We start from the raw sequence: 25,018 nt of genomic DNA on the forward strand, positions 1-25,018 counted from the left end.
CTCAGTGGGTTCAAGCCTCTGCCCTTGACAAAGCCCTTGCCTTGGGCTCAGGTCCTGATCTCAGGGTCCTGGGATCGAGCCCTGCATCGGGCTCTCTGCTCAGCAAGGACCCTGCCTCCCCCTCTCTCTCTGCCTCTCTGCCTACTGGTGATCTCTGTCCGTCAAATAAATAAATGAAATCTTAAAAAAAAAAAAAAGAAGACGAAGGTAGATACAGCAAATGACAGGGCGTGCAGTGTGGCGGAGCGAAAGCAGGGCTGGAGCGGAGGTTGAGGCCGTGGGGGGTGCAGAATTTTAAACAGGGTGAAGCCATCCAGACAAGGTAACATTTGAGCCAAAACTTGCGAGAAAGGGAGCCGTCCAGCTACTTGGGTGAAGAGCCTTCCAAGTGGGGCCACTACGGTCCCAAGACCCCAAGGCTGACATTCTTCAGAAGCCAGAATGGGTGGCAGGAGCAGAGAGAATCCTGGTGGGAGAGGGAGGGGGTGGTCCGGCGGACCGTTGGGAGGACTGGGCTCTGGAGCAGCAGTGAGATTGGCCCAGGGAGGCAGCAGTGAATGTGAGCAAGACTAGCCAGATTCTGGATCTTTCTATGCTGTTTTATTTTGAAAACGTTCAAACTCAGAAAAGGTGCAAGAATAAAACACCCATCTACCTTCTGCATGGCTTTACTACCAGTTTCTTTTATATTTTATTTTATTTATTTTTTTTTTTTAAAAACATGTTCCCTGCTGTATGCCTAAGCAAATGACAGTTTGGTGATAGAATTTTCAGTATGGCATTTGGGTACATCTTTAAAACTCTGTGGTTCTCAGAAGCCCCTTCTGGGTCTTCTTTGTTCTTGAATTCAGGGACCCGTGATGACCCCACCCAGCATTTTTGTTAAAGGCCCCTAATTAAAGCCTTTTTCTTTTCTTTTCTTTTCTCTTTCTTTCTTTATTTCTTTTTTTCTTATTTTCTTTCTTTCTTTTTAATGAGCAGCTGAGAAGAGAATTAAGATCTGGAAGACATTTATTCTTGCTTATTTATTCCAGAGTTGAGCTCTTCTCAAATTTCAGGTCAGATGCTAAAGAAATGAGGGAAATGGGGCGCCTGGGTGGCTCAGTGGGTTAAAGCCTCTGCCTTCGGCTCAGGTCATGATCCCAGGGTCCTGGGGTCGAGCCCTGCATTAGACTCCTTCTCTCTCTGCCTGCTGCTCTGCCAGCTCGTGCTCTCTGTCAAATAAATAAATAAAATCTTAAAAAAAAAAACCCACACAATAAAATAAAAAGTAATAAAATTAAATTTAAAGAAAGATGTGGAAGAATGTCTCGGGGCTTTCTTTGTCCTTCTGACACTGCCATTTTTGGAGAGTCCAGGCCAGTTATTTTTGTAAAATGACCCTCAGTTTGGATCTGCATTGTTCCTGGGGCTGTCACAGGAGTACGTTGTATCCTTCTGGGTGCTTCATGTCTAGAGTCCCCTGATGGTGGCCGGCCCCACTACTGGTGATGTTAAGTTTGATCGCTTGTTTGGGACGCCCAGCTGGCTCAGTTGGTAGAGCGTGCAACTCTCGATCTCAGGGCTGTGAGTTCAGGCCTGCTGTGGAGATTACTTAAACATACACACGCACTGCTGTCTCAGTTTTACTCAACAACTCTAACACTCGTTCTTACTTGAGTCAATTATGTGGTGGCTCTAGATTTGTCCTTTTTATTTTTTTATTTTTTTTAAAGATTTTATTTATTTATTTGACAGATCACAAGTAGGCAGAGAGGCAGGCAGGGAGAGAGGAGGAAGCAGGCTCCCTGCTGAGCAAAGAGCCCGATTCAGGGCTTGATCCCAGGACCCTGGGATCATGACCTGAGCTGAAGGCAGAGGCTTTAACCCATTGAGCCACCCAGGTGCCTCTTAAATTTTTTTTTTAAATGCTTTTTGCTACAGTAATTTTCTTTTTTTTTTTTTAAGATTTTATTTATTCACTTGACAGAGAGAGATCACAAGTAGGCAGAGAGGCAGGCAGAGAGAGAGAGGAGGAAGCAGGCTCCCTGCTGAGCAGGACCCTGAGATCATGACCCGAGCCGAAGGCAGTGGCTTAACCCACTGAGCCACCCAGGCGCCCCATTTTCTTATTTTTTAAATTATTTTTTAAATGTCTTTTCCTCTGAGCTTTTTGGGTTTTTTTCCTTTCTTTCTTTCTTTGTATTTTATTTTATTTGTTTATTTAAGTAATCTCTGCCCAATGCAGAGCTCGAACCCCCAACCCCGAGATCAAGAGCCCCATGCCCCTCTATGAACCAGCCAGGCTCCCCACCCCCAACCTTAGTAATTTTTTGAAGATTGAGAAATTGGGAATCTTTGTGTAGTCTTACAAATATTTTTGTTGACTTTTTAGAATTTAAAAAGAAATCTAACCTTCAATTATTTTCCAGCCAATTATTTGTACTTTTCTGTTCACCACAGCAAGATGTTGAAATAGCCCAAGTGTCTGACAATGGAGTGGTTTCTTTCCTTCCTTTTTCCCTTTCTTTCTTCTTTTCTTCTTTCTTTTGTTCAGAAAAGTACAGAACAGGACGTGCCAAAGACTTAATGTGACAGATGACAAGCATGTATGTCTGCGTAAACACAGACACCAAACACGACTTTTCTATGAAGGCTCCTCCCGCGGCAGGGTTCGGAGGTTTTCCTCTTAGTCCATCCTGACTGTCAGGAGAGGCAATCCCCGAAGCCCCGAGCATCCCTGCGCCCTCCTGAGAGCGCGCCCAGACCGCCAGGTCCGGCCATTCTCCCTCGCAGCCATTTCTCAGGGCTGTGTTTGTGGTGAGTAACTCTGAGGGACGCGGGCTAGCTCTCCACCTGCTCAAGTCGAGGCGAATGCCCCCAGCTCAGTGTTCCTCAGCTGCAACCTTCTCTGCGTCACTCCCTTGGGACTTGAGGGAAAGGAGAACTGATGCAAATATTATGCTCCTGCTGTTTGCTCTGCAGTGAGTAATAGGTTCCTCTGTCTCAGACACAGGGGTCTCATGTACCTGCGTCAGACTAACTCTTTAGCTTGAGAGCAGGGTATAACCCCGGGCCCTGAGAGGAGCCTGTTCAATCACTTATCAAATACATATACTATTGCCTTTAGAACACAAAAATCGGTGTTGGTTTTTTAAAAAGAAAGGCAAAACAAAGCAAAACTGGCCATATACAGAAAGTCAAAGCTTGCACACCAGAAGAGAGCAGGGGTTCAGTACGTTAAAGGTCTACCTTCAGCTCAGGTCAAGATCCCAGGGTCCTGGAATAGAGCCTAGCATTGGGCTCCCTGCTCAGCAAGGTCCCTCTGTTTCTTCCCCTGCTTATGCTCACTCTCTCTCTTTAAAAATAAATAAATAAATAAATAAATAAATAAATAAATAAAATCTTTTTAAAAAATCAGAAGAGAAAAAAATTAAATTAAATTAAAAAGAGGGCTGCCCGGGTGGCACCGCTGGTCGAACATCGGATTTTTGACTTTGGCTCAGGTCATGATCTCGGGGTGGTAAGACCAAGCCCTGCACTGGGCTCTGTGCGCAGCATGGAGTCTGCTTGGGATTCCCTCACCCTCTGTTCCTCCTCTCAAACGCACACGCACATTCTCTCTCTCAAATAAATAAATAAGATGTGTATATTTTTTAAAGATTTTAATTATTTCTTTGAGACAAAGAGCGAGAGAGAGAAAGAGGGATTGAGAAAACGAGTTGGGGGAGGGGCCGCGGGAGAAGCAGACTCCCCGCAGAGCAGGGAGCCCCACGTGGGACTTGATCCCAGAACCTTGGGATCACCTGAGCCGAAGTCAGATGCTTACCCAGCTGAGCCACCCAGCTGCCCACAAATAAAATATTTTTTAAAAATAAAAAGAAAGAAAAAAGAAATAAATATATATATATACACATACATACCCAAAAAAAGGAGAAGGAGGAGAAAAAAATTTAAAGGAAATTCAGAATCCATCTGAATTTGGATGAAAGCGGCCTTCCAAAGAAGAAAATAAAGAAGCCCATTCACACTTGTCTAAAGAAACTTAGATTAATGCCCCAATAGATAATTTTCCAGACTGTTTTCCATATAGAGTCCTATATCTTTATTAGTCTTCCATAAAAATAAAATTGAAACCTAATGAGAGCTTAGTAACCACCTTGGTCTTGTTAAGCACCCCACTGGGGTGACGGGGGGCCATGGTGGTGACAGCTTCTTGAGCCCACCAGGGATCACCAGTCTACGAAGGCTTTCGCTGTCCCCCAGCCAGAGTCACTGACTGTTTTTGCCCTGGTACTTTCTGGGAGCTCTCGGGGCAGGAAACGGTGCTACCCTGGCTTTGGGCCTAACAGCTTGGGGACCACAGACGCAAACGAAACCACCTTCCCTTCCCTCCTCCTCCGCACCCCGTGGTTGTCAAGCCTCCGCATCACCGCAGCTCTGACCCTCATCCCTACCCCGCTTCACCCCTGGCCATCCCAGTTCCCCGCCAAGTACCCGTTCCAGATCCACCCGCCACCAACCCCTCTTGCCTCGGCTGAGACCCCTGAGCACCCTTCCCCCGCCCCGTCTCAGACCTAGAAAGAGCAAGTGATGGAGGCATCATCTCGGCAGCTGTGGGAGCACCGAGGGCGGGGCAGGATGCTGGGGTGGGGCGGGTGGAGCCGGGGCCACTTCCTTTCCCCCTGGGGCCCATCGGCCCAGTCCTGCTCCTGCTTCAGGAGGAGTTGGAGCTGGCCTGGCCCCAGCCTTGTGCCCTCCCTGAGTGAGCTGGTAAGGGGTCCAACCTGGGGGCAGGGGCCTTTGCGGACCTGGGAATATGCTACGGCTTGGAAAGACCCTTGTAGATGAGGGGAAGAGAGGACCAGCAGCCATCGGGGCCGACTAGGGTCGGGGAAGGGGCGGGAAGGGTGGCCACTGCTGGAGCACAAGCAGCCCAGGCCTGAGGGGCCTGTGGGTCTGAGGGAATGGCAGAGCCGCCAGCGTCTGCCCCCTTGTTCTTGCTGATAATAGTAAAAGCAAGGGTGGAAAAAGCCGTTAAACCACAAGTTAGGCCTGGCAGTTAGCAGGGAAGTGGGCAGAGGGGAGGGCCTGGCCAGGTTCTCCCCCTCAGCTCTTTCCGTGTGTGTATTTCTCCAGCTCGCCCGCCGTCAGTGCCCGCTCCTGCCCGTGCCCGCTGCCATGAGGGTGAGCCTGTTTCTCCTCCTCCTTGGGGGCTTCTGGACTCAAGAGGTGATTCCAGAGCCTCAGGACATCACAGCCACTTCAAAGGAGCCTGTACTGGGAGGGTCCTCTGTTTCTCCAGCCTCAACTTTCTTTGAGGCCCAGAACCTCGACTTAGCGACCCCCAGCCCTGTGACAACAAAGGTCCCCGAGGAGGGCAACAGCACCGGGCACCAGGTCTCCTCACCTTCCTCAGACCTCCGCACAACCAAGGAGGGGTCCTTTCCTGAGGCTTCCACTGCTGCTACCAGTGACCTCCACGTATCCGACCCAACAACCTCTTGGAAAGTTTCCACCCAGGAGTCAACAAGCCTGGAAATTAATGCGACCGGTAACCCTGCTGAAACACCAAGAAACTCTCTGGCACTCCACGTTGTGACTGATGGAACCGTGACACCTGGCTCTCTGGAGACCTCTGACGGAGCCGGCGGACCCCCTGTCACCATGGCAACCAGCTCTCTGGAGACCTTTGATGTAACTGGTGGACCCCCTGTCACCATGGCAACCGGCTCTCTGGAGACCTTTGATGTAACTGGTGGACCCCCTGTCACCATAGCAACTGGCACTTTGGAGACCTTTGATGTAACTGGTGGACCCCCTGTCACCATGGCAACCGGCTCTCTGGAGACCTTTGATGTAACTGGTGGACCCCCTGTCACCATAGCAACTGGCACTTTGGAGACCTTTGATGTAACTGGTGGACCCCCTGTCACCATAGCAACTGGCACTTTGGAGACCTTTGATGTAACCAATGGACCCCCTGTCACCATGGCAACCGGCTCTCCGCGGATCCCCAAGGAGACCCACAGCTCCCCCATTTCCACGGTAGAAATACTCGCTGCCACTACGTCAGCGTCCCTCAAAGACACAAGAAGCACCCAGCTTCCAGGTCAGGGGACAAAGGGCACCCTGCTGGTGGCCGTGCTTGTGGCCCTGCTGGTGGTCCTTGTCCTCGTGGCCCTGCTCCTACTGTGGCGCCAGCGGCAGAAGAGGAGGACGGGCGCCCTGACGCTAAGTGGGGGTGGCAAGCGCAATGGGGTGGTGGATGCCTGGGCTGGGCCGGCCCCGGCGCCCGACGAGGAGGCCCTGACGGTGGGCCCCACAGGAGGCTCTGGGGGCGAGAAGAGCCTGGGGGCATCTGTGGGGGCCGGCGGGGGCCGGCAGCCCACCCTCACCACCTTCTTCGACAGGCGCAAGTCTCAGCAGGGCTGCCTGGAGCTGGGGGAGCTGAAGGCCGGCTCGGGCCCGCGCCTGCAGGGGGAGGAGGAGCCGCTGGTGGGCCGCAACGATGATGAGGCTGCGGAGGGCCCGGGGGCTGGGGGGGCCGCGGCCCCTCAGGGCTTGTGAGGACCAAGAGCGGAGGCCAGTTCCCACCTTCTTCCCGTCGCCTTGTCGCCAGCGTGTTCATCTGAACCCCTCCAGCTTCCGAACCGCGGGGGCCTTCCCGCCAGCACCCACCTCGGTGCCCAGGGCCCTAGACCCACGGGACGCTTCCAGATGGAATCCGTCAGCTCTGACCTCCCCACCGCCCTCCCCGTGTTTAGTCCTGCTGAGTCTCCACGGTAATGACCTTCTGAGATGGTGATTTCTCGGGGGACTCCCCAGGGCCCCCAGAGTGTAGGAAGGGGTGGGAGCAAACTGAAAAGTACTTTGCGGCCCCATCGATTAGGACAGTCCTGCTGGGTCAGGCCAGGACCCTCCTTTAACGGCGTGCGGTGCTCTGTGGGGGGCCCCCTGGAGTCACCCAGCTGTGCCCCCAGGTGCGCCCTTGGCTCAGCCGCCGCCCTCCCAACACCTGCGGCCAGAGGCGGCCAGAGGCTACTCCTCCCAAGGGCGAGGGTGAGAAGGGTTTCCGGGCAGGTCAAGTTCTCAGAAACCCCGGCGCCTGCGTGGGTCCAGGCATGGGTGCAGTTGGTGTGCAAGAGGCCGGGCCTTGGCTCTCTGTGTGAAGTTGTGGGGGTGAGTCCAGCGGCGTGAGGAGGGGTGGGGAAGAGCGCAGGACGGGCTGTCCGAGGGGCCACCCCGAGGAACCGCTAAGAACATCGGGCCTCGTCTTTGCTCAGGTGGGCTGGGGGAGCAGATGTACTTGTCTGCAGCCAATAAAGACGGTGGGGCCTGAGAGAAAGCCCACGTGTGTGACCCAAGTGTGCTTCTTCGGCTCAGGCTGCTGCTCCGTCCGTCCTGCGCAGCCTCCCCCGCCCCTGCCTGCTTGCTCTCCAGGGACGGGGAGAGCAGGGCTGAAGACGGGGAGGTCACTGTTACCCAGGTACTGTGTTTGTACCTCATCTTCCCCAGGGAGGGGGCGAGCTCCTTCAAGGGCAGTCGGTGACACTGGCAGGTCCCCAGAACCAGGAGCTCCCCGTGTGGCTCTGGGGTGGGATGCAGTGGGGGACGCAGAGGGACAAGACCCCACCCCTGGCCAGAGCCTGGGGGCCCACAGGCACTTCCCCAGGACAATGAGGAAATTTACAAAGAGGAAGTTGTTGACTCAGAGGGGCTCGGGGGCTGAGGGACAGGTTGACCTACAATAAGAGAGGTCCCTCCCCCATGCCGGACCGGAGGGCCAGGGATCTGGAAACAGCCTGGGTGCGTCTGTTCCCAAGTGGGGGTGGAGGGGAGGGGCATGGAGGGACAGAATGGTGGCCATGGGTCCACACAGCCACCATGGTCTGTGCGCCCTGTGGTTGGTCTGGGGACAGGCTGAGCTGGGACGAAGTGCAGCCCTTACCAGCCAAGCCCGGCCACGAGGGGCTGAGTGCCTTTTCGCAGCTGTTGGCTGGGAGCTATGCGGACAGGCCTTAGCCCCAGCAGCAGGGGCGAGTTCCCCGAGTCCCTTAGACACACCGCAACTGTTGTTTCCGATTTGCCCAACCAAGCGCCCCGATTTCAGGTCTAGAAAATACTGTCACAAACTCCAAAGCCATCAGCTCCACCTCCTCTTAATGGATACACTTTTTTCGCCCAAGATTTTATTTATGTATTTGACAGAGAGAGAGACGCAGCGAGAGAGGGAACACAAGCAGGGAGAGCGGGAGGAGGAGCAGCCGGCTGCCCTACAAGGATGGAGCGCCATGTGGGGCTCCATCCCACGACCCTGGGATCATGACCTGAGCTGAAGGCAGACGCTTCACAACTGAGCCAGCCAGGCGCCCTGCAATCACTTTTCTGAACTATTACCGGTTTCTGGGTCTTGGGCAGATCCTGAAGGAAATGGGACGGGGGAGGATGGGTACGGCTCTCAAAAGGGCTCTGACAGGCCAGAACATAACACGATATGTGAAAAGTGTTCAAATAGAGGTACAGACAAAAATTTTGCGAGAGCACCCAAAAAGGGGAGTGAGACACTGCTCCTGGGGGAAGGGTAGGAACCTCCAAAACCCAAGAGCTGACTTAGCTGAGAGTCTTGTTCAAGGACTTTGAGGCACCGCTACGCTCCCAGTGGCCATGGTGCCAGCAAGTGGTGGGGCCTCAGTAAATATTCATTTGAATGAATGAATGGTGCTAAAAACCATGTTCTCAAAAACCTATGCAATGACTTTGAAAAATGTCTACAATATAACATTACCTGGGAACGAAAGCTAGTTACTAATCTGTAAATAAGTATGAATATAATTTTATAATGAAAATGCAAAAACATAGGGGCGCCTGTGTGGCTCAGTCAGTCGGTCCAACTCTTGATTTCAGCTCAGGTCCCGATCTCAGGGTCATGGGATCAAGCCCCGTGTCGGGCTCCACAGTCAGTGAGGAGTCTGCTTGAGATTCTCTCTCTCCCTCTGCCCCTCTCTGCCCTCGTATGTTCGAGCTCTCACTGTCTCAAATAAACAAATAAATCTTAAAAAAAAAATAAGGAAATAAAATACAAAAACAAGACATTTATAGATAAATAATTCGAAGGAAATATCCCAGGTGGTTACTGTGCTTATCCGTCAGGTGAGAGATTTATGAACGATTTTTTTTTGTTTATACATTTCTGTATTTCCAAGTTTTATATAATGAATGCCTCTCACTTTTACAATTAGAAAAAAGATGAATAAGAAGGTGTCCCCTGAGGGGATGGGGTCTGGTTCCAGAGAGGAGGCTAGAAGGGCGGGTTGAAGCGTCTCTGAAGGGTGAGGGAGTTTGAGTTCAGCTCTGAAAGAAGTGGGGAGGTCACCAAACCTAAGTCTGTTCTAGACTTTTCCAGGGCTTTTCAGAACCATCACGAACCCCAACTCCTTCTTGTCATTTCTTCTTGGGTGCCGAGTTCGCTGACCCTTCTTCCATAATCCCTTGGAGCCATTCCTTCTCCCGGGCCCTAACACATCCTGCCTGGATCCTACCCCGTCTTCTCTGTGGGTTTCTTGACCCCCAGTCACTTCCATCCTCTGCCCATGATGGTCCCAATGACCCTTCTAAAAGTGGCTTTCTAAAAGGCCACTCTGTCCCGATTATCTCTGCACCTCTTACGGCAGTCAAGATGGAACCTTGCAGGGTAAGACCCCTTCAGGATCTGGACCCTGCCTGGTCAGTCCTCAGTGCAAACACTGTGCCCTCCAGGTTCATCAAAATCCTAGTAACTCCCTGAATATGCCATGTTATTTTCTTGGTGTGTGCGGGGGATGGGGTGGGGAGGAGAGTGTGTATAGTTTTTGGGGTTTTTTTTAAAGATTTTATTTATTGATTTGACAAGAGATCACAAGTAGACAGAGAGGCAGGCAGAGAGAGAGGAAGGGAAGCAGGCTCCCCATGGAGCAGAGAGCCCAATGCGGGGCTCGATCCCAGGACTCTGGGATCACAATCTGACCCAAAGGTAGAGGCTTAACCCACTGAGCCACTCAGGCACCCAAGAGAAAACTTTCAAACCCTCAGAGGGTATTGCTTGAGGATGCTATGCAGGGGACGGCTGTCCGGTTCTGGGGGAGATCTGGGGTAGAATCACTAGACAGCAGCAGCCCAGGGTACTTTGAAGACAATCTATTTGCTCCAGACAGTGTGCTGCAAGTGGGCGTCTGTCTGCCTCGGTTTCCTCGGGTGCTCAGTGCCTGCCTGCCGACTTTGTGGATGGCCCAGCTGGACTACGGACCGACCCATCCCAGGAGGTAGGCCGCGAAGAGAGGCACTTCCTCAGTCTCACGCTGTAGGCCTCTGCCCGAAGCCAGCCCAGCCCCCCGCGTGCCCCGGACACATGTCTTGACTCCTCGCCAGACTCCTCAACCGTCAAGATTCAGCTCAAATGTCACAGCCTTTGTGAAGCCGCCCTCGCTGCTTCCACCCCGGCAGACACTTCCTTTTCTTAAGATTTTATTTATTTATTTGACAGAGACACAGCAAGAGAGGGAACATGAGCAGGGGGAGTGGGAGAGGGAGAAGCAGACTCCCTGCTGAGCAGGGATCCCAACGGGGGACTCGATCCCAGGACCCTGGGATCATGACCTGAGCTGAGGGCAGAGGCTTTAACCCACTGAGCCACCCGAGCATCCCTAGACTCAGCATTTCTTCCACAGGGCGTCGTGTGACCACACAACACTGGGCTGTAATTATGGCACAGTGTCCCTCACTCATTACAGTGGAGCCCCTCCAAATCCACAGCCCATTTTTGTGGTTCCAGGGCCCAGGGCCTTGCACCCAGTAGCCACTAATAGGTGTTTCCTAAATGGAGGGATGAAGGAATTAATGAAAGAACGAATGATGGTTTTAAGTAAACTTGTGGCAAGCTTAGACCTGTATGGGTTTGTTTTGGGTTTTGTTTTTAAAGATTTTATTCCTTTATTTAGAGAGAGAGAGAGAGCGAGCACACATGCACTCAGGCTGGGAGGGGCAGAGGGAGAGACAGAATCCCGGGCAGGCTCCAGGCCCAGCGAGGAGCCCAGTGCAGGGCCCAGTACCACAACCCAGAGATCACAACCTGAGCTGAAACCAAAAGTCTGACTCTCAACTGAGCCACACAGGAGCCCCTCGGATCTGTCTTTTGAGTGAACCTAGCATCTAGAAGGATGGCCTAAAGGTAATACAACCCAAGGGGAGAATATTATTCCAGTACAATTTGGATATAGCGGGGGGTCAGACCTAAGGGGAAAAAGAAGGTCAAGTTTGAAATACACTTATTCAGAAAACCAGATTTTAGACTAACTGGCCATGGGGTGACGGAGGGAAGAATGAGATCAGACTTTAAGATTCCTTTCCTGGGAGGTGGAGAAGAGGTGGATGACGTTACGCAGAAATGCAGAGAGAGGAGCAGTTTGTGGGGAGAACATGATGAGTTCACTTTTAGAAGTTGGGAGGGAAGGCAGAGCTAGAGAGAGATTTGAGAGTCACCTGACTTTAGATAGCAATTTAAATAATAGCATCAGGGGCGCCTGGGTGGCTCAGTGGCTTAAAGCCTCTGCCTTCAGCTCAGGTCATGATCCCGGGGTCCTGGGATCGAGCCCCGTGTCGGGCTTTCTGCTCAGCAGGGAGCCTGCTTCCCCCCTCTCTTTCTGCCTGCCTCTCTGCCTACTTGTGACCTCTGTCAAATAAATAAATAAAAATCTTTTAATAAATAAATAAATAACAGCATCAATGCCTAAATTATGTCCTGCGCTGTGCCGCATGGGAAAAGCGCCGTGACAAGAATCTTAGGAGCTGGAGCAGGCGAGCTGTTGTCTCAGGGGTATAACTCAGGAGAAGCTTTTTTCCTTGCTTATGTGACAGTCCAGCGCTGGTATTGGAAGCCAGCCTTCCAGAAGGTCAATCAGGGACCCAGGCTCCTTCTACTTTGAGGCTCTGCGGTTTCCAGTGGGGACAGAGGGCGGCATCTTGGGAAGGCGTTCAAGAGCCTGGTCTGGAAGTGGCCGCATCACTTTTGCTCACACTCCGCTGGACAGAATTCAGCCACGTGCTGGCCTCAGTGCAAAGGAGGCTGGGAAATGTAGTTTATCTGTGTGCAGAGGCGGAAAGAGAAACGACGCACCTCACCCAGGGGACACTGACGTGCGAGGATGGATGTGGGAAGAAGGACTTGCCAGAGTCAGCAAAGAGCCTTTACGAGAGAAGCCAGAGTAGGGGCGCCTGAGGGGCTCAGTGGGTTAAAGCCTCTGCCTTCTGCTCGGGTGGAGATCCCGGGGTCCTGGGAAAAAGCCCCGCAGGCCCTGCTTCTCTCCCTCCCTCTCTCTGCCTGCTTGTGATCTCTGTCTGTCAAATAAATTTTAGAAATCTTAGAAAAGAGAGAGAGAGAGAGAAACCAGAGTAAAAACGGCATCGAGGAGAAAATAGTCTGGAGGCCTGGATAGGCTGAGGCTCGCAAAGTGCAGGATGCAAGACGGACCTTGGGAAGAGGAGTTAAAGGAGAGGAAGTGTCGGTTTTCTGCTCTGCCGTTCACAGAATTTTCTCATTTGATCATCTGTTGAGCCAACAAAGGAGGAATTATCCCATTTTACAGCTAAGGAAACTGAGGCTCAGAAAAGGTAAAAAGGTATTCAAGATCAAAAACGATGGAATTAAAGTCTGGACCCAGGGCTAAGGCTCATGAGTCTCTTAGTGCGCCCAGAAGCTTCCCAGCGGACAGCAGCAGCCTCACAGCCTTTGGAAGGCCGGGTGCGTGGAGGGACCTGGGCTTCTGGCTCAGGGAAGCGGGAACTTCGAGTTAGACAAGCGCCAGTTCCTCCTGTGCTGCCTAGAAATCGAAAGGAGGAGGTATGTCCGGCAGGTCCAGCCACCAGGGGTCCTGGGAGTGGGCAGGAGGGAGCTCCGAGAACTGGGGAGGGGCGGGCCGGGCCGGCCCCTTCCTCCTTCCTCTGGCAGCCCCACCCCCACTCTGGGCCTCTGGGGACACGGGATCTGAGCAGTGGACACACCAGCCCTGCGCCTCCCAGCCCTCATGGACCCTGAAGGTAAGAGAGCTTCCCAGGCTGTCTTCCCTGTCCCTGCCTGTGTCGCCATGTCCCCCGGCCTGCCTCCCCCCACTCCCCTCCCGCATTCCCAGAAAACCCATTCTCTTCCTTCCCACTTACTCTCTGCCCCCATCACCCTCCAACCTCTCTGAACCCCAAGCACTTCTGGCTTCAGAAAGCTTCTTCTCGTTCTGTAGTCCCCAGTGAGTTCTGGGGACAAAGGGGCTTGAGTCCCAGGAGAAGTACGGTCGGTCCGGGTGGTCTAGAGGAGGCCCTGTCCCCTGTCCCCGGGGAGCAGCGCCGGACTTTGGTCCTTGCTAGCAGCGGGGAGCAGGGAGGCAAAGTCCTGTCCCTGCTGCGGCCGGTGGGGGAGGGGGCTTGAGCCCAGGGTCGCTGCCTGGGGCGGGAGCGCCACTGAGGAGGTCCCGTGTGCGATGACAGGGCCAGGGTCTGGAGTCACAAGGCTTGTGTCTGAACCCGGGCTCCGCCACGAACCTGCTGTGTGACCTCGGGCAGGTCACCTGACTTCTTAGAGCCCTCTCCGTGCATCTGTGAAATGACGGTTTTAGTTCCCAGCTCTCAGGGCTGTCGGGAGGACAAACAACTATCTGGCCGTGCCTGGAGGACCGGAAGCCCCTTCCTAAGCTCTCTGCATTTTCCCTTTCCCCTCGCTGGGCTGCTGCTTCCCCAGCTCTGACCTGCCTCCCCTGCTTGGGGCTTCTGCTGGCCCCACACATCTGGAACGTCCGGCTGGCCTGTGCAGCCAGCTTTCAGGGGGGGTTCCAAGGAGCTCTTGGATTAGAAATGACCTCAGAGTCGGAGCCGGGACATCTCGCTGGGGTGTCAGACTCGGAGACCGGCCCCTACCCGCTCTGCTTCTGTTCCTGCCTCTGCGCCCTCCTAGGTGGACAGGAAACCGCCGGGTCGTCTCTGACGGCCCGATCTCCCTCACACCCCAGTATCCGAACAGTGGCCCTGTCCTCGGCACTTCCCCGTGTGCGCACTCCCTGCGGCACTGGGTCGCTGGCCCCACAGGAACTAAGCCCTGGAGGGAGCAGACAGGTCAAAGGGATGGGGGGAGAGCTGGGGACATGGGGCCAAGGGAGGGGAGAGGGCAGAGCTGGGGCCAAGCAGATGGCAGGCAGGTGGCCCAAGGGTCGGTGGGGCGGGGCAGGTGCCGCCAGGCTGGTTGTGTGCGCGTGTGCGTGTGTTTGTGCGCGTGTGTGCGTGTGTGCGCGTGTGTGCGTGTGTGCACGTGCACGCCGGTGCTGTGCTCTTGCTTTGACGGCCCTGGGAGCGGGGCCCTCCCCGCCCTTCCCCAGGCCGCTCCTCCTCGCCCGGCTATTGCGACAGCCTCCCGTCTAGTATCTTTCAAGAACATCAGTCACAGTTTAAATATCGAAACTCCAAGTGACTTCTGACCAAAAGTTTTCGAGATTTTCCCATGGCCTGTTGAACAAAGGCCTCACGTGTTCCCGTCATTCAGGGCCCGCCCCATCTGGCCCCTCCTGTGGCTCAGCCCTCTCTCTCCCGCTCCTCCAATGAAGCAATCCGCTTTGAAATTCTGTAGGTCGGTTTACCACCGGCGCGATGGGCAGTCCGGTCGGGCCCTATTTGGAGGTCATTTCTCCTCTCTGGGGAGAGAAGGGTTGATACGGAAAGAACTTTAGCTGGAAGCTGCAGGGCTTACCGGCCTCTGTCTCCATCTGGTGCCAGCCCCATGGATCAACAAATAAATAGCAGGAAGACCAAGGCGGCCAGGGTCACACACCAGGGTTTAGAGACATCTGTCTAGGCATGGGCGAGTCACTTCTTTCCCTCCTCATTGTGGCCCTGTGATGGCTTTCCTTTCCTTTTCTTTGAAAAATTATTTATGTATTTATTATTTGAAAGTGAGAGAGAGAGAGAAGCAGGCTCCCCATCGAGCCCGGAATCAATGCGGGGCTCGATCCTAGGACCCTGCGATCATGACCTGAGCGAAAGGCAGATGCTTAACCACCTGAGCCACCCAGGCGCCCCCAAACATTGTTTTTAAGATTTTTTTCTTTTTTTTAAGTAATCTCTACACCTATCATGGGGCTTGAACCCGCAACCCGGAGATCAAGAGTCATATGCTCTGCTGATTGAGCCAGCCAGGCTGTCCCCCAGCCCAGGTGTTTCTGACTCCCGACCCCGATGCTCCCACACACCCAGGCCAGAGCCCTGGAACCATGGGTGTGGCTCACAGAACTCTGCAAATGTTGACATGATAAGCACATAGCAGTTTAAAAAACCACTTAGTGCTAGATGGCGGCGGGGGGAGGGGTGAGGTCAGTGAGAGGACTCTGGGGCCACCCTGCCTGAGTGCATGGCCTGACCCCCCACTTCCCAGCTGTGTGAACTTTGTGAACTTCAGGTATGTTATGTGGCCTCTCCCTGTCTCAGCTTCCTCATCTGTAAAATGAGGAAAGCAATGGGACCCACCTCTTGAGGTCGTTGTGAGGATCAGGTGTGCCCATATATGCAAGATGCTTGGCACAGGGTTTCAGAAGGGCCGCGAGAGTGTCAGCTGCTTTCTGTCTGTCTATCTGTCTGACCTCCGCCCCCAGTGCGAGGCTCAAACTCACAACCCCAAGATCCAGAGTCGCACACTTCGACGGAGTCCACCAGGCCTCCCTGAGTTAGCCGTCATTATTATTAGACATTGTGTCCTTCCAGATTCTATCCTAGACGAATGGTAGCGCACACCTGTTTTAAGAAAAATTTAGGAATGTGAAACCTTTAAAATGGACAAATTTTTTTTTAACGATTTTATTTATTTATTTGACAGACAGAGATCACAAGCAGGCAGAGAGGCAGGCAGAGAGGAGGAAGCAGGCTCCTTGCTGGGCAGAGACCTCGATGTGGGGCTCGATCCCAGGACCCTGGGATCATGACCTGAGCCGAAGGCAGCGGCTTAACCCACTGAGCCACCCAGACGCCCTTAGGACTTTTCTTTTTGTTACAACTACAATACAATGATCACAACTAAATTTTTTTACACCTAAAATTTTAAAAAATATTTTATTTATTTATTTGACACAGAGACACACAACGCGAGAGGGAACACAAGCAGGGGGAGTCAGAGAGGGAGAAGCAGGCTTCCCAATGAACGGAAAGCCCGATGCGGGGCTCCATTCCAGGACCCTGCGATCATGACCTGAGTTGAAGGCAGACACCTAACGAGTGAGCCACCCAGGTGCCCCTACATCTAAATTTTTTTAAAAATTTCCTTTATGTTATTAAACATCCAATCCGTGTCCAGATTTCCAGTTGTCTCATAAATGCTCTAATTTGGTTTCAATTTGTTTGAATTAGGACCCAGATGGGATCCATATGTCGTGATTGGTTACCATGTGTCTTCAGATTCTTTAGGCGGGGGGGTGGGGGTGGTGGGTGGCACCGGATGGCTCAGCCGGTCAAGCTTCTGACTCTTGGTTTTGGCTCAGGTAGTGACCTCAGGGTTGTGAGATGGAGCCCCGTGTCTGGTTGAGACCCTCTCCGTCTCCCTCTCCCTCTGCCCCTCCCCTATGTGCTCTTGAGCATACTTGCTCTCAGATAAATGAATAACTCTTTTTAAAAAAGATTTCTTTTAATTTTTACTTATTTTTTACAAAGATTTTTATCTATTTGAGAGAGAATGTGCACAAGCAGAGAGGTTGGGCAGAGGGAGGTACCCAAAGCAGGGTAAGATCATGACCTGAACCGAAGGAAGTCAGACGCTTAACCAACAGAGCCACCCAGGTGCCCCCTAAAGATTTTATTTTCAAGTCATCTCTGCACCCAGCGTGGGGCTCGAACTCACGACTCCTAGATCCAGAGTCTCATGCTCTACTGACTGAGCCAGCCAGGCGCCCCTGTTTTGAGATTCTTTTAATCTTTTGTTTTCCTTGCAGTGTGTTCGTTGGAAAAATGAGGTTGTCCTCTGTTAGTTTCCTGTGCTGTGAACTTTGCTGTCTGTGTTCCCATGGTAGAGTTTAACGTGTTCCTCCGTCCTCTGGTTTTCTTACAAATTGGCCGTGGCATCTGGATGTCTCCTCCGACTCTGGCTTAGCTGGTTGGGCTAGAGCATTGCTGGGTGCTGGTGGAGCACCCAGTATCTGGTTGTCTTTCTTCTTGACGTTGAGTTTTGTTGCTCAGCATCTGGATTGATTGGTTCCCTGGTGTTCCAAGATGGCTCCTGCCTCTGGCCGCTCGTCGGTTCTTGCTTCTTTGGTCTAAGTGAACCGTTTAATGATTTTTGGTAAATTCGCGAAGTTGCACGCCCGTCTCCACAGATGATTTCCATCACTCCAGTACAACAACATGCCATTTGAGGTTAATTTCCAGCCCCGGGCAAACACTGTTCTGACATCTGCCTCCTTGATTTGCCTTTTCTGGACATTTCATGTAAATGGAGGCACAATATGTGTTTCTCATGTGAGCACTGGTTCTTTTTTTTTTTTTTTTTTAATAATCTTTACACCCAACAATGGGCTCGAGCTCACCACCCCAAGATCACCAGTTGCACGCTGTACCAACTGAGCCTGCCAGGCACCCGGGAGCATTGGTTCTTAACCCTCATGGGCATCTGAATCACGGGGGTAGGAGGACTGTCCCAAACCTTGGATGCCTGAGAACCACCCCCTGAAAGATTCTGATTCAGTGGCTCTGGGCTGGGCCTGAGCAGCAGAGAGTCTGAAAAATCTCAGGTGGATCCCTGCTTTCTCGGTTCTGCCAAGAAGAGCGATCACCCCCACCACCTCCACTTCCTCACCTCTCATGTACTAGTCCTTGACCATGACACTGTGGCTTCTGCCTGCACCGCACAGCACTAAGGCTGCTCCAGCACGGGCTTCCCCGCTGCTAAGGCTCATGCCCACCTGCAACCTTCCTTCTACTTGCGTCTGCTCTCATCCTACTTCTTGAAACCCTCGGCTCCAGACACCCACTCCGTCCTGGTGCTGCTTCTCTTTTTAAACACTGGTGCTTCCCAGAACCCTCCTCTTCTTGCCTGACCTGCTGATCTTACCCGCTGCCGGGCTTAGTCATCACCCGTGTCTGCCAGTGGCTCCAGATCCCCATTCCTCGCCCACTGTCTGTCCGGACGCCAGCACCCACCTTCAGGGCACGGCCAGGGCACATTTTCCTGCTGGCGTTTCAACCCTAACCTCTGCAGAGCCGAAGTCTCTCCCCACCCCTCCCCACTCTCCCACCGCCGGGCTCTGCTGTTGCCCAGCTGCATCCTGCTGCACAAGCATCCCAGACATTCACTTACTGTGCTTGTAAATGGGAGAAATCCCCTGTGGTGAGTTTCAGATGAGAAAACCAGAGAGAACCACGGAGCCCACGGCTGGCACCCCAGCGGCGTGCCGGTTGCTGCCTCTGGCTGCCCCCATCCTCTGCCCCGACTGGTGCCGTGGGGCGGTTTGCAGCTAAACCCATGGCAGAGACCCAAAGCTTCCACATCCCGTAAGATGCTCCTTCCGGCAGACCCTGCCTTAGAAACAGCTCTTGCTTTTGCCCCTGCTTGCTGTTCCCACGGTTCCTGCCCAAGGTCAGGGCTTTGTCTCTGTCTGGCCAGTGGCCTCCCCCTCCTCTCGCCCCCCAGCCTACCCAGTGGGTGGCTAACGTGACCCTTCCAGAATAAATCCTCATTCTGTAATTCCCTTGCTTGGGGTGCCTGACTGGCTCGGACCGTCAGTCGGTAGAGTTTGGGACTCTTGATCTCAGGGTGGTAAGTTCAAGCCCCACGCTGGGTGTAGAGATTACTTAAAAATAAAATCTTAAAAAAAAAAAAAATTCCCTTGTGGTTAAAATTCTGCGATGGCTCCTAAGATCTGTCCAAGTTGATCAGCTAAATAGTTTAGGCTTTTCTCACTCTGGCCATCCCAGTGTTCTCCAGAAGCCTACAACATTTCTCTACATTCTTGCTTTTCTGTCTCAAACACCTGTTCTCAGCCCAAAATGCCATCCCCCCACACACACACCATCACCTCATAACTCTGCCTGGCAAAGATTACTCATCCTTTAAGGCCACAAAAACTACCTCCTCCTTCCTCACAGACACTTAGTCATTTCTTCCTCTGTGCTCCCTCGACCCTTGGGCCGAGGCTCCGTCATCCTTGAGCAAACACATCTACCGAGCGCCGGTGTTCCCGAGAGCTTTGCTGATGGTAACTCATTTAATTTTAATAAAACCCTGTGAGGTGATTGTTTTCCTTATCCCTGTCACAAAGGAGGCACCTTCGAAGCCCTGGAGACTTTCAGTCCCTTGCCCAAGATCACTTAGCTGAAGGTGGCCGAGCCCAGACCCTAGGGCCCCGGAGTCTGGGTTCTGATTCCTTCCACTGTGCAGTCTCTCTGCCTGGATAAGTATCGCTGAACACCAAGTATTAAGCAAAACAATACAAAGTCACCAATATTTGGCCATTCTTGACCAATCAAAGCAGCACATTTATGTGGTTCTGTGTGTTAGCGCTCGGAATGGAGCAGAAAACTCTCTTGGGATGACTCATTTTGGCCCCTAGCATAGAGCATAAGTGAAGAACAAGGAGCCGACTGAGCACGTGGCCTGATGGGAGTCTCCAAGAGCCCCCTGCCAAGGCAGTGGTATCTGAGAGGAGTGGAGGTGGATGGGGGCGTCCAGGGTGAGGGGAAGGGAAGGAACTTCGGGCAGAGGCACAGCCTGGGAACAGCATAGGCTAAGGCCTGAAAGCTAAGGAGAGCTGCCCACTCTGTCCCCAGCAATTAGTAGCTGACACAGGGCAGACGTTCAAGAGGGATTTGTCAAGGGGCTCTGTGGGTTGGAGCCGCTGCCTTTGGCTCAGGCCATGGTCTTGGGGTCCTGGGATCAAGCCCTGTATCGGGCTCTCTGCTCGGCGGGGAGCCTGCTTCCTCCTCTCTGCCTGCCTGCCTCTCTGCCTACTTGTGATCTCGGTCACAATAAATAAATAATCTTTAAAAAAAAAAAAAGAAGGATTTGTCTAACGAATCAATGAAAAATGGAGAGAAGGATCAGCTGGAGTTAACGGGATGAACGTGGGGTTTTAGGCGGGAGAGTGATTTAGTTTTTATCGTCTTATTGTAAGGTCAGTTTTAATGAGGTATAATTACAAGGAATAAAATCCACTCTTTTCTGTGTATAGTTCTGTGGGTCTTCACAAACACATCAGTGGTGTAGCCACCACTACAGACAAAATACAGAATAGTCTGGCCCCAACCTCAGACTCCCTGGTGCCATTCCTTGGGGCCAGCCCCTCCCCCACTCTTAGGAAACCACAAGTCTCATCTCTTGCTGTGTTTTTACCTTTTCCAGAATGTCATATGGATGACGAACTCAAATAGCATGTAGCCTTTAGAATCGGGCTTCTTGATTTAGAAAAATACGTTCGAAACGCGTCCCTATTGTGTATGTCTGTAGCTGGTTCCTTTACTGCTGAGTGGAATTTCGTCGTGGAGGTGCTCCACGGTTTGTTTCTCACGGCCTCACCAGTTGAAGGATTCACGTTCACTTTAAAAAACAAACATCAGGGCCGCCTGGGTGGCTCCGTGGGTTAAGCCTTCAGCTCAGTGTGAAGTCTGAGACTTCAGCCACTGAAGTCTGCCTTCAGTTCAAGTTATGATCCCAGGGTCCTGGGAGGGAGCCCCACATCAGGCTCCCTGCTCCGCGGGAAACTGCTTCTCCCACTCCTGCTTCCCCGGCTCTCTCATTCTCTGCCAAATAAATAAATAAAATCTTTAAAAAAAAAAAAAAAGCAAACATCATTGGACCTGGTGTGGATGGAGTGGGAGCTTCGGCATCTCTGCTGTATGTCCGGGGCCTGTATGTCCTGGCTGGCTGATGAACAGTGGAGATAGGAACCACGACTTTGTGGCTTTTACTGACTGTTCCCAGCGGCCAGGGCACAGCTGGCTCTGGGCCAGGAATGGAAGCCACTTGGAGCAGAACGTGGGAAAGGAGGCTCAGGTACCATCCCCGGTGCTGGGGGAGGTGAAAACTGGGTGCTTGGCTTTGGGGGAGAAAGGTTAGGCAAGAAGAGCCCTGTTCTGAGAGTAGATCAAGCCAGAACGCCTGGTCTTAACTTCAGCTTGGAGCAAAAGTGAGGAAGCGAAACAAAACCGCCCAACATAGGGACCAGTAAATCGCCCAACGGGCCATCCTGTTGATGCCATCAGGGATCTCCCCTCCTCTGCCGCGGCGCCGCGTCCGTCCAGGGCTCGAGCACGTGAGGCTGCAGGTCTTCTCGTGGCCGATAGATGGCGATGTCGCGCCGTGCCTGAGCTCACCCGCCGGTCCAACAGACCTAACAGCGGGTTAACCGCTGTATGGCCGCGGAAAGCACCGCTGTGGGCGCTACTCTTTTTTGGGACAGAAAGAGAGAGATCACAAGTAGGCGGAGCAGCAGGCAGAGAGAGAAGAGGGGAAGCAGAGAGCCAGACGCGGGGCTCGATCCCAGGACTCTGGGATCATGACCTGAGCCGAAGGCAGAGGCTTAACCCACTGAGCCACCCAGGCGCCCCGGCACGAGTCTTTTTCTTACGGGGAAAGGACTCGCCCACGCTCCTGAAGCTGTGCCTCACAGAGCAACGGCTCAAGCCCAGTTCCCCCTGCGCGTTCCTGGTACAGACCCCATCTCTAGAGAGAGGCCCGCTCGTTGAGACATTGGGTGTGGGGGCGGGGTGCTCCACGCAAGCGGTGCAAAGGCAGAAGAACCCACAGCCACGGCCGTGCAGCGCGGGGGGTCAGACTCTGCCGCCCATTTGCTGTGACCTCAGGCTGCTTGCCTTTACTCAGTGTCCACAGCTGTCCACTGGCGTCCTGCCTGGCCAGCGGCAAAGGCAGCCGGTGACTCAGGGGTCTTCTCCTTCCGTCGGTCACTATCTGTCCAGGTTTACCACAGACTGTAGGCCACTCCGTTAAATCTGAATTTCAGAGAAGTTATCAACAGATAACTTTTAAGTGTAAGTATGTTGTTAAGTATCATTTATACTTAAAACCAAAAACATAAAAACCTCTGATGTTCGCCAGAAATTTAAATCTACGTCGGTGTCCCGTGTTTTTATTTACTTAATCCGACCACCTCAGTCCACAGGGTCCTCTCCCGGGACCCCCGGATCCTGACCCTGATGGGCCCCCAGTTTCGCTGGTCCTTAGATGTTTCGACAACCACCCCCGACTCCCGGAGCGGCAGCCAAAGTGTGACCCCCGTCTCCGTCTCTCGCCCCCAGGCCTGGCGCTGCTGCTGCCCCCCACCACGCTGGCCGCCCTGGCCGACAGCTGGCTCCGAGAGGACTGCCCGGGTCTCAACCACGCGGCTCTGGTCACGGGGGCGGCCCCCTCGCAGGCGGTCCTGTGGGCCAAGTCCCCCGGGGTGCTGGCTGGAAGGCCCTTCTTCGATGCCATCTTCGCCCGAGTCAACTGCCAGGTCTCCTGGTTGCTCCCCGAGGGCTCAAAGCTGGTGCCCGTGGCCAGGGTGGCCGAGGTCCGCGGCCCCGCCCACTGCCTGCTGCTGGGGGAGCGGGTGGCCTTGAACACGCTGGCCCGCTGCAGTGGGGTGGCCAGTGCCGCCGCCGCCGCCGTGGAGGCCGCCAGGGAGGCGGGCTGGGCCGGGCACGTGGCGGGCACCAGGAAGACCACGCCCGGCTTCCGGCTGGTGGAGAAGTACGGGCTCCTGGTGGGCGGCGCCAAGGCCCACCGCTACGACCTAGGGGGGCTGGTGATGGTGAAGGACAACCACGTGGTGGCCGCGGGCGGCGTGGGAGAGGTACGTGCGGCCGCGCTCCTGCCCCAGCCCCGCTCGGGTCTCCCAGCCGCTGCCCGGCTCTACTGGGGACCCGCCCCCCCAACCTCGCCCTGGGGAACAGTGGTGGCCTGGGAGGCGGGGCTGCTGGACCCCCTTTTGTTTTAAATTTTTTAAATTTTTAAAAATTTTTAAAAAGATTTTATTTATTTATGTGACAGACAAAGATCACAAGTAGGCAGAGAGGCAGGCAGAGAGGGAGGAGGAGGAGGAAGCAGGCTCCCTGCTGAGCAGAGAGCCCGATGCGGGACTCGATCCCAGGACCCTGAGACCATGACCTGAGCAGAAGGCAGCGGCTTTAACCCACTGAGCCACCCAGGCGCCGCTGGACCCCCTTGATCCCTCTTATCCCGGAGCTTTATCCGCCGAATGGGCGAGGGGCCGTCTCTTCTCTACCGGGGCTCGGGGACCTGCTCTGATGTTCCAAAGCGAAGGGCCTGCTGCCAGGGCCCCTGGGATTGGTGGCGCTGGCACCTTGGGCAGGTCACCCTAGCTCCCTGGACAGGTTTCCCAGGTAAAAATGTTCTCGAAGACGCCTTCCAGTTTTATTGATTTATTTTTGTCTTGTTCTCGGTGCAAGAAGGCGTTTTTATTACAGCAGGAGGACAGGACCCCTGGGCAGAAAGAGCCCCCTTCCAGGGTCCTTGTTCTCGAGTCAAACCGAACTCCCCTCCCGCTGCTGATGCGGCTGGTGTTTGGCCACTTTTCTGATCCACCCGAGCAGAGAGAAACCGCCGGGCTGCCTGGTCCCACTGTCCACCCCTGGCCGCTGTCCTCACTGTCCCCTTCCCCCTCTGCCCCGCAGGCGGTGCGGGGCGCGCGGCAGGCGGCCGACTTCGCCCTGAAGGTGGAGGTGGAGTGCGGCAGCCTGCAGGAGGCTGTGGAGGCGGCCGAGGCGGGGGCGGACCTCGTCCTGCTGGACAACTTCAAGCCCGAGGTGAGGCAGGCTCTGCTTCCCGGGGGGCGGGGGGGGGGGAGCGGCCGCGTCGGGGAACCCCCACTTCCCCTTGGCTTGTGTCCCTGCAGCAGCTGCACCCCACGGCCGCCGCGCTGAAGGCCCGCTTCCCGGGTGTGGGCGTGGAGGCCAGCGGAGGCATCACCCTGGTCAACCTGCCTCGCTTCTGCGGGCCCCACATCGACGTCATCTCTCTGGGGATGCTGACCCAGGCTGCCCCCGCCCTGGATTTCTCCCTCAAGCTGTTTGCTGAAGGGACCGCTCCCGTGTACCCTGCCTTACCGTAGTCATCGACTTCTCCCTCGAACCCTGCCCTGCCCGTGGCTACGCTCTCTCTTAAATAAAACCTTTTAAAAAGCAAGCAAGCAAGCAAGCAGGTATTAGTCATAATTCCACTGACAAGTTTTTCCAGTGATAGGAAATACATTTTATGGTCAATGTCATCTTATATTTGAGCATTCGTGGCATCAGGTCTGAGGTTCAGCTGGAACATTCTACGTGGCTGGTGCCCGTGTTGTACTGGTTATTAAGTGTTTTGCCTCTCACCTCTGGGAGGAGGTGAGAAGCTGCCCATTCGCTTCTGGGGTCCCCAACAGACTCCAGCATGCACCGTCCATTTGCTGCTCTCTCGGTTCTGGTTCCATACTGCACAGGGTAGCGAGGCCAGAGCATAGCGGGGCCAGAGCAAAGGCCAGTTGAGGGAGTAAGTGATGCGGCAGGTGGAGCTCCCCATTCAGATGCCAGACTTCCTTTCCTGCTAAGTCAGGACTCGAGGGTCTAAACGGAGGCTCTAGATCCAGCCTCCCCTCTCCTACACCGAGTGCTTGCTCGCTCTTCGGTCTGGCCTCCCTACCCTTCTAGGCTGTCTCTGGGAGGCAACGCGACAGGAGAGCTCCCCAGGACAAGTGGTAACTGAGGTGACTCTTCCTGGAAAGACTCCAGTCTGGAGAGGTACTTTGCTCCCAGAACCCACGGTCTTCTCTGCCGTTTGCCAGAAGGAGAGGGAAACAGCTCATCCACAAAGCTCCTTTCCCAGGGGGAGGCTGCGGGTCGCAGTCTGCCTCAATGGAGGTAACCTATCCCTTGGCCCCTTCCTCAATCCTACAGACCCTTGCCAGGAATGGGGCAGATCAAGAAAGCAATGAGCTCATCTCAGATGTGAAAGGCACAAACAAGCCAAGACCATCCCTCACACAGCAATTATGTGTGAGCC

The 25,018-nt window shown here is 53.9% G+C and overlaps 2 protein-coding genes across 3 annotated transcripts; both read left to right on the forward strand.

The window, feature by feature from the left end:
* The first annotated feature begins 4,557 nt into the window (after positions 1 to 4,557).
* SPN (sialophorin) lies at positions 4,558 to 7,341 on the forward strand. The gene is made up of 2 exons (XM_045072550.1): positions 4,558 to 4,752; positions 5,119 to 7,341. The coding sequence occupies exons 1-2, from the start codon at positions 4,573 to 4,575 to the stop codon at positions 6,547 to 6,549; spliced, it is 1,611 nt and encodes a 536-aa protein (XP_044928485.1). The 5' UTR covers positions 4,558 to 4,572; the 3' UTR covers positions 6,550 to 7,341.
* Positions 7,342 to 12,916: 5,575 nt separating this feature from the next.
* On the forward strand, positions 12,917 to 24,166 carry QPRT (quinolinate phosphoribosyltransferase). 2 transcript variants are annotated; one of them, XM_045072587.1, is made up of 4 exons: positions 12,917 to 13,050; positions 22,279 to 22,814; positions 23,656 to 23,787; positions 23,877 to 24,166. In XM_045072587.1, the coding sequence occupies exons 1-4, from the start codon at positions 13,038 to 13,040 to the stop codon at positions 24,090 to 24,092; spliced, it is 897 nt and encodes a 298-aa protein (XP_044928522.1). In that variant the 5' UTR covers positions 12,917 to 13,037; the 3' UTR covers positions 24,093 to 24,166. The 2 variants fall into 2 exon arrangements, with proteins under 2 accessions (XP_044928522.1, XP_044928523.1); XM_045072588.1 differs by having other exon boundaries at positions 23,880 to 24,166.
* The last annotated feature ends 852 nt before the right edge of the window (positions 24,167 to 25,018 follow it).

Source organism: Mustela putorius, unplaced genomic scaffold (genome assembly GCF_011764305.1).
Source record: "Mustela putorius furo isolate JIRA1106 unplaced genomic scaffold, ASM1176430v1.1 tig00004039_pilon_pilon_pilon, whole genome shotgun sequence".
Lineage (NCBI taxonomy): Eukaryota > Metazoa > Chordata > Mammalia > Carnivora > Mustelidae > Mustela > Mustela putorius.

Coding starts and splice junctions, on each gene's coding strand:
- SPN (XM_045072550.1), top strand. CDS start 4,573: ATGGAGGCATCATCTCGGCAGCTGTGGGAGCACCGAGGGCGGGGCAGG. Junction 4,753..5,118: donor TGCCCTCCCTGAGTGAGCTG/GTAAGGGGTCCA, acceptor GTATTTCTCCAG/CTCGCCCGCCGTCAGTGCCC.
- QPRT (XM_045072587.1), top strand. Junction 22,815..23,655: donor CCGCGGGCGGCGTGGGAGAG/GTACGTGCGGCC, acceptor TCTGCCCCGCAG/GCGGTGCGGGGCGCGCGGCA. Junction 23,788..23,876: donor TGGACAACTTCAAGCCCGAG/GTGAGGCAGGCT, acceptor GTGTCCCTGCAG/CAGCTGCACCCCACGGCCGC.